The sequence below is a fragment of the Lemur catta genome, chromosome 23, assembly GCF_020740605.2.
Source record: "Lemur catta isolate mLemCat1 chromosome 23, mLemCat1.pri, whole genome shotgun sequence".
NCBI classification, from domain to species: domain Eukaryota; kingdom Metazoa; phylum Chordata; class Mammalia; order Primates; family Lemuridae; genus Lemur; species Lemur catta.
Window position 1 is genome coordinate 18560786 of NC_059150.1, and position 7956 is coordinate 18568741.

The window sequence follows — 7956 nt, forward strand, 5'->3', positions numbered from 1 at the left end:
AACAATAACAAAAATAATATGACAATCGGCACAAAACAATACAATATACTTAAATAACTTCCTCCTGGAGGAGCACACAGTGCAGAGAACAGTGTTGATTACGTGGGCCCTAAGGGGCTGCCCCAGTCCATTCACCTCCCCAGCGCAGGGGGTCCCACCTGGGATGTGTTTGGTGGTGCCCTGCGGTGACAGGCAAGTTCTGACTCTCCCAGTCCCGTCCTTCCCAGCAGCCTCTCCCCCAGCTTCACTCCCGGCTTCTCCATCGGTCCAAGGGCCACTGTGGTCCCTGCCCCACCTCTGCCAGCAGCCCAGTGGTGCCCCTCACGTCCACAGGAAAGGAACTTGAGGCTCCCCTTCCATCCTGGGGCATCTTTTTCCCTGTTCTCGTATCCACAAAAAAATATTGCTTTCAGTAGGACTTTCAGGAACTGCCGAGAGATCAGTTTCCTAGGATTCTTTTCTCCCTGGTTCCACACTGCCAGGCACGAGGGCTGGACAGCTGCTCCCGGGGCCTCCGCGCCCCCCACCAACGTGTCCTCACAGGCCCCACCTTCAAGGGCAGCACAGAGCCCAGAGAGGGCACATCCCAGCAAGAGGCCCTTGGGCAGGCCTGCTCGCAGGTGGACCCTGCTGCAAACGCGGGGCCAGGGCCACCTGCAGGAGGACAACGATCTCACACGAGCAAGATGGCCTCTCTTAAGGGCTCTCCATGCGCCGGCCAGTGTCTGAGCTGTAACAATCTCATTTGGGGCAAGAGTCCCATCAGCTTGCTGGCCTTGCTGGCTGGACACACAAGAGCGTTAAGAAGTGCAGGCTAAGGGATCCTGGGGCAGCCCAGAAGCAGGGGAGGAGGGCAGAAGGGGAAGGCTCCACACCCTCCTCCCCTTCCGTGCCCAGACTGTCTGGGAATTAGGAAAACAGGACGTGACAACCGATCAACAGGCAAAACAGCTGATCTGGGTGGGTCTGTGCCCCTCTCCAAGGTTCCCTTCATCCGCACGTTTCCTAGGCCACCTTGGACTGTTTCCTTCCCCAGAGACGAAAAGCGCTAACGCCTGCACCCCCGTTCTTTTCCCCGGCGAGCCCCACACCCCTTGTCGTCAGCCCTTATCCACAGAGCCTGGGAGTGGGGGACCTCCCCGGCACGTGGAATCGGGTCCCACAGTATCTGAGGAGAGGCTGGTGCTTTCCAAACAGGCTGCCGGGACGGCATTGTCCTGCACTGTCCTCTCGCACGTGCTTTGCAGAACCTGCCTCCCACACGGGGGGCAGCCGCCTCAGGGATGGGTGACTCGACCTCTCTTCTCGCTGGCCTCCTCACCGCACGGAGGCTCAGGTGTGTGAGGGCTCAGCCAGGCTGCTGCCAGACAGCGACGCCGAGGCAGCCGAGGCTTGGGCAGCCAGGTCCCGGTAAGCAGGTGACTTCAGGAAGCGCGGGTAGGAGTCCTTCTCCATCAGGGTGCGTGTCTTTCCCTGAGCCACGTCAAAGCATGCGGCTGTGGCAGCCTGCAAGTTGGTCCTTGTCAGCTCTCGGGTCTCATGGTCTATGTTCACCTGTGGGAAGGAGGGCAAGCACAGGGTGAGGGGGAGGCAGGTGGGTTGGGGGGTCCGGCGGATAAGGGAGGACAGGCTGCCAGGTGGGACATCAAGAACCTGGGGTGTCCTGAGCCCATCAGTAACTAGCTTTTCCACGCTGGACCTGTCCCCAATCTGATCCGATGTCTGTCCTCCACTCTCTCAGAATTAGCATGAGAATATATTAACAATGTACTCAAATCTGACTTTTCACCCCTTCCGTAGCAACACTGGTTCAAGGCATCATCATCTCTCCCCTGAATTTGTGCCAGAGCCTCCTAACTGGTCTCTCTGCTACTTTTATGACCCATCGTCTGTTCACCCAGCAGCTAGAGTGCACCTTTTAAAACCCAGGTCAGGGCCAGGCACGGTGGCTCACGCCTGTAATCCTAGCACTCTGGGAGGCCGAGGTAGGAGGATCACTTGAGCTCAGGAGTTCGAGACCAGCCTGAACAAGAGTGAGACCCCCGTCTCTACAAAAAAAAAATTAGCCAAGCATCCTGGTTTGTTCTTATAGTCCCAGCTCCTCAGGAGGCTGAGGCAGGAGAATCACTCGAGCCCAGGAGTTTGAGGTTGCTGTGAGCTATGATGTTATGATGACACCACTGCACGTTAGCTGGGGCAACAGAGTGAGACTCTGTCCCCTCCACAAAAAAGAAAAAACAAAACAGGTAGCACCTCTATTGTCTTCTCAGAGGAAAAGCCGAGTGACTGCTAGGCCCACACCTGGCCTTCTGTCATCTGTCTGACCTCACCTCCTGCTCTCACTGTTCCACAGGGGCCACTTGCTGTCCTTTGACTATGACAGCCACGCTCTGGCCTTTGCACTTGCTATTTCCTGTGGTAGAATGTTCTTCCCTCCTAATTCTTTCATATCTCTGCTCCACATAAATATATCAAACAGCCCACTCCTGACTTCCCTTTATGAAATGAGAAGACCTCACCTCCTCCCAGGCCATGCCTCTGGTACTCCTTATCTCTCAGTTCCTGCTTTATCTTGATCAGAGCACCACCTGGCATGTGTTTATTTAATGGGCCATGGGCATCTTCTCCCGTTAGAATATAAGTTCCATTAGGGTAGGGACTTTGTTTTGTTCACTGCTATGTCCCCAGGGACTGTAAATGTGCCTTGAATGTAACTGGTGCTCAGTATATCCTTACGGAATAACATGGAATGAATAACAGTGGTCAGGAAACAAAATACAGAAGTACAAAAGCAAGTTGTTACTTTGCTCTCTCCACCAGGTGGCCCCGTGTTTACTGAATGCAGCTGCGGCACAGAGGCAGCCGGGAGGAAAGGCTGACTTGCAACAGGGTTCCCAGACCACAGACCTGCAGGCCTGCGGCAGGTCAGCCAGGGGACCGAGCTGGGTTACATAAGGTCCCTACAATGACCTTGTCTCCCCAGCTGGCAAGTGGGTTGAGCTTCTAAAAAGGTTTACAAAGGTGGGTATGGGCAGAAGCCCAAAAACTTGCCAACCTGTCTTGTCCCATGGTGAGTCTGAGGGTAACAGAACTCAGGAGTAGCACAGAGCCTGGCTTTCCTAGTCTCTGGCCACAGAAGCCCACTGGCCCCTGTGCCAAATAATGCCACTCTACTTCTAACCCAGTCCTTCCCTGGTGACTCCCCACTAGCCCTGACTCTCAGCGGGGAAGGAGCAGGCAGGGTCTGGGGGACTCGTGGAACATGTTGGGCTCTGACCTCTTTAGGGGCTTCGCTGCTGATGAACTCCTCAAAGATACGCTGAGCCCTGGAGGCCAGCTTGGTGGCCGATCGGATCTTCTTGAACTCCTCGCAGGCCAGCCAGAACTCCAGGTTCTCCTCGCTGAACTCTGTCTTCAGGAAAGCGTGGAAGGCAGCCACCCCATCTGCAGTCGCGGAGAGAGGGGAGGAAACAGGTCAGACCGGGGGGCAGCAGGGAAGAAAGGAAGAAAGGACAGCAATTGCAGTTAATGGCTCTATTTTTAGAACATCATTTTCTTGCACGAGGACCTGGCTTTGTATTCTGAATAGAGACTGGCACACCAGGGGATCATTATTATTATCACTACTACTATTATTTTGCTCACGCTTTCAGCATCCCTGGCTGGCTGCAAAGCACACGAGTACACACGTGCCACCCACAGACAGACACAACAGGATCCTACTCACTTTTACTGCTCAGCAGCAGGTCGAACGACTCTCTCCACCCCAGCACATCTTCTGAGAAATTTCTACTAAAAAAAGAAGAAAGAAAAAAAGTGAGCCAAGATTTTAAAATTTAAAAAAAAAAAAAAAAACCAACAAACCAAAGCATAGCACCAATCCTAGCCAGAATTCTGAAGCTGCATATTTCACACAAAGGCTTGCTTGGTGATTGTTGAAGCTGACTCCTCAAACTTCGTTGGAGTTAGAGTCAGCAGTGTTTTTTTCTAGAACAGCGGTCCCCAACCTTTTTGGCATCAGGGAGCAGTTTCATGGAAGACAATTTTTCCATGGACTGGGGGGTTGGGGGGGTTGCAGAGCACAGGTGGTGCTATGCGGCCCTGGCCCAGGGGTTGGGGACCGTAGTTCTAGAAGACAGTTCAGCAACCAGAAACTGAAGCCTAGGACCCCTTAGTCCTCAGTCAGTATTTCTAAAGCTGTCTCTTCTGTGTCCAAAAATTGCTTCTATTGCCTTGACTCTCAGAGCTTTGTTTTGTACACCTCCCCAAGGAAATAAGAGCCTCATAAATAGAAATTATATCTACCCATAACCCCAGAGCCTGGCACCCTTGATGCTCAATATGAAAGGGCTTCTAGGCAGGGGACCTTCCTAGAACCTTCTAGGTTGGACCCTAGGTCCAACCTTCTAGGCTTGGACCCTGTCCTAGCCCTGGATGCATGTGCCAATGACATCTCCAGATGGGACTCTGGTAACTCGACATTCACGTCCTGTGTGCCATCATCTGTTGGTGAACTTAGAGCCCTGGAGCCACCTACCCACTCGCCCCTGAGCCAAGCAGACCAGAGACACGTCCCACTACAATCTCCAGGAAGGGCTTGCCACGGTCCACCTAGCATGCTTTATTTTCTCCTCGTCTTTTCCTTCTCATGACTCCTTTCCTAAATCTGGCTCACTCTCCTTTAGAAGCCCTGGGCAGGTCAGCAGAACTTACCTGTCTTTGCTGTGTTTACTGCCCCACTCAAACTTGCCAGCACTCCCAGTATCAGAGCCCAGCTCCGATTTGTGGAGAAAGATGCCCAGACGTGTCTTGAACTCTTTGGCTCTGAAAGACAAAGCATGAGCATGAAGAATCGATTCTCTGTTTACTCAGCAGTACCAGTGTGTAGGAGTTTATGGGGTCCCAGAAGAGCTCTAGCTGGTACCACCCAAACTTCCCAAGGCCCAAACCCTGCTTCTCTCGTTAGTATCATCAACCCCCAAGCAACAGAAGCAATTTTGGAGCTGTGCCTTGGTAGATCTTACACTTCCTGAACTTTCAGCACTACATAGATAGGCTTTTTCCTACTTAAGTCACACGGATGTGTCTTTGTGCCTGTTGAATTAGCAGAAGGCAGATCAGCATCCTCTAGGCTTGTCAGGAGTATTTCTGGAACTGTGTGGAAACTGACTCCTGCCTTCATTTTTACCTTCTCATTCCAGCCACCAGCTCCGGTAAGGACTGGAAGCTGTCCCCCCCTGTGAAGTGGGTACACCCTCACCAGCAGGGACCCCAAAAAACACCTCCCTGCCTTCCCAGGGGCAGAGGAGGCCACGCTCCTAGCTCTGGGCTGTGGAATGAAAACCCAGTGCCTAAGAAACGGGCACACTCAGTTCTGCCTGGAGATGCCAACGTGGTCTTCCTGCCGCCGGGTCTTCAGCAGGGCACTGAGAAAGACTGCGGTTTGTCAGAGGGTGGGGACAGCAGCAAGATGCCGGCCCTCTGCTTCCCTTCTCTTTGCTCCTGGTGCACGTGGCACCACGTTGGCCTCTACTTCTCCACTCAAGTCTCTAGCGCCCCATCTCCCTGCCCGCTCTCGTTCCCAAACCGCCAGCGCCACTGTCTAAGAGTTGGTGGGACTTGGACTTTCTAGGGGCAGCTGGACAGGCTCTTACCTCTCCAGGCAGGTGGTGGGGAAGGCGGCCAGGGTGCGGCACATGGCTGCGGGCGCCGGGCAGCACGTCGTGGGGAGGATGGTGGCGGGCTGCTGTGGGCTCCGCGAGCGCGAGGAAGCAAAGAGCGGCAGCAGCAGGGGGGCCCGTCAGCGGCGACAGGGCTTGCCAGTCTGCACGCGACCAGCCGGCGCCGCCGCGGCTTTTATCCCCTCGGAGGGGGCGGGCCGGGCCGGGCGCCGCTGACCAATCGGAGGGCGGGGCGGGGCGCCGCCGAGGCGGAGGCGGGGCCCGGAGCCCGACGGGGCGGGGCGAGACTTTCCCGGCAGGGGCCAGAGCCCCGCGGGACTGTCCCCTCCTCCGCCGGGCCGCCGGCTTGGGGACGCAGAAGCGACAGAGAAGTGGCTGGCAGACGGGACGTGCCAGTTTAGTAGGAAAAAAACCCCGCCGACTTTGAGCAAAAGCAGGAAACCGACACAGCCGTGTCAGGAGGGTTTGCGTGGGGGGGGGGGGTCTGGGAGGCGCACAGGGTGTCAGTCACAGGAAACTCTGAGCCTGGTGGGTTCTGAAGGACCGGAGCACGGGGTGCGACTCGGGCAAAACAGCGTCATGATTATGCTGATAACTACCACTTACAGTGCCCCTACCCCAGCGCACACAGGGCTGAGTAAGCTCTCCAGCATCCTCATCATCTTTTTATAATTGAGGCAAACTGAGAATCAGAAAGCTAAAGAGACTTGCACAAGATCAGAGTTGGAAATAGCAGACATGTGGGGGGAGGGGTGACGATTTCATTGAACACCTACTGTGTGCCGGGCGCATAACCTAAGCCTCAGGTAAATAAATTGCTTAAATATATCCAGCCAGTAAGCGTTGGTGCCAGAATTCAAATGTCAATATACCATGCTTTTTTCCCACCGCCGGAAAAAAAAAAAAGTTAGAATCCCTCCATCTCTAACTGGCGAATGATCCTGGGTTTAAGCAGCTGCTAGCTCAGTGTTTCCGTCTCTGAGATGAAGATTATAAATACCCTGCCTCCCTCCTCATCTTACCACAAGGGCTCCCCCAACACCCCTTGGGATTGCTATTAAGAGGCTGCATGTGAGGTTAATGGTACCAGGTCTAGAGCTAGATTTTCAGGTTTCAAGTCATGGCTCTGCCAGTTACTGATGGGAGACGGTGGCAAACTTCTTACCCTTTCCATGCCTTAATTCCTTGTCTCTAAGAAGAGAACACTGATTCACTTTTCTCATAAGGTTGTTGTGAGGATTGAGTAAGTTAATTCTTCGTTTAAGTTCCCCGGGAAACAGACTCTGAGGCAGAGACTTGCACGCGGCAGGTTTACTGGGGAGAGTTCTTGGAACTCTGAGGGAGTGAAGGAATCGGGGTTGGGCAGAGGGAGGAGCTGAAGGCTATGCCATTTCAACAGAGACCCAGCTGGCCCCAGAGGCTGCTCTGGGGCACAGCTGGCCTTTCAGAACTGTCTACCTTTGAAGCATGGGGACTGGCTTTAGCAGCGAAGCAGCTGCCCCAAAAGATGGCCTAACCTTAAGCCACCCATCTCCCTTTGTCGAGAGCAACTCCAGGAGAGAGCCTATAGCAGACAACATGCTGGGAGATGACAGCCACAGTCCCAAAGAGGGGATCTGCATGGCATGCCACAGCATCCCCAGTGACACGTAAAGTGAGAACAGTGCTCAACACATGATCAGCAGCCAATAAATGTTAGCTTTTAGTTTTACTTAATAGGGGTACTGGCATTACTAGACAATAAAGAAAACTAGGCCGGGCGCGGTGGCTCACACCTGTAATCCTAGCCCTCTGGGAGGCCGAGGTGGGAGGATCACTTGAGGTCAGGAGTTCGAGACCAGCCTGAGCAAGAGCGAGACCCCATCTCTACTAAAAATAGAAAAAAAAAATTAGCCAGTCAACTAAAAATAGAGACAAAATATTAGCCGGGCATGATGGCTCGCACCTGTAGTCCCAGCTACTTGGGAGGCTGAGGCAGGAGGATCACTTGAGCCCAGGAGTTTGAGGTTACTATGAGCTAAGCTGACGCCACAGCACTCTAGCCTGGGCAAGAGAGTGAGACTCTGTCTCAGAAAAAAAAGAAAAGAAAAATAATGAGATTTTTCTGCCTCATTTGGAATATAGTGTAGGTTTTTATTTCCTAAGGGGCGTTTCTAAGAGTCACTACTCCTCAGCGCGTCCTGCTCTATGTTTCTGGAAGTCAAAGGTCTGAAAAGAAAGAAACGAGGGGAGGAGAGGAGGTTCCCCACCTGACAGCTCAGTGAGAAGGCTGAGA

The 7956-nt window shown here is 53.7% G+C and overlaps 1 protein-coding gene across 2 annotated transcripts; it reads right to left on the minus strand.

Moving 5' to 3' along the window:
• RGS16 (regulator of G protein signaling 16) lies at positions 1 to 5851 on the minus strand. 2 transcript variants are annotated; one of them, XM_045536158.1, is made up of 5 exons: positions 5655 to 5851; positions 4714 to 4824; positions 3728 to 3792; positions 3278 to 3444; positions 1 to 1554 (listed from the first exon to the last, which is right to left on the minus strand). In XM_045536158.1, the coding sequence occupies exons 1-5, from the start codon at positions 5696 to 5698 to the stop codon at positions 1333 to 1335; spliced, it is 609 nt and encodes a 202-aa protein (XP_045392114.1). In that variant the 5' UTR covers positions 5699 to 5851; the 3' UTR covers positions 1 to 1332. The 2 variants fall into 2 exon arrangements, with proteins under 2 accessions (XP_045392114.1, XP_045392115.1); XM_045536159.1 differs by having other exon boundaries at positions 3728 to 3789; positions 5655 to 5832.
• Positions 5852 to 7956: the final 2105 nt, after the last annotated feature.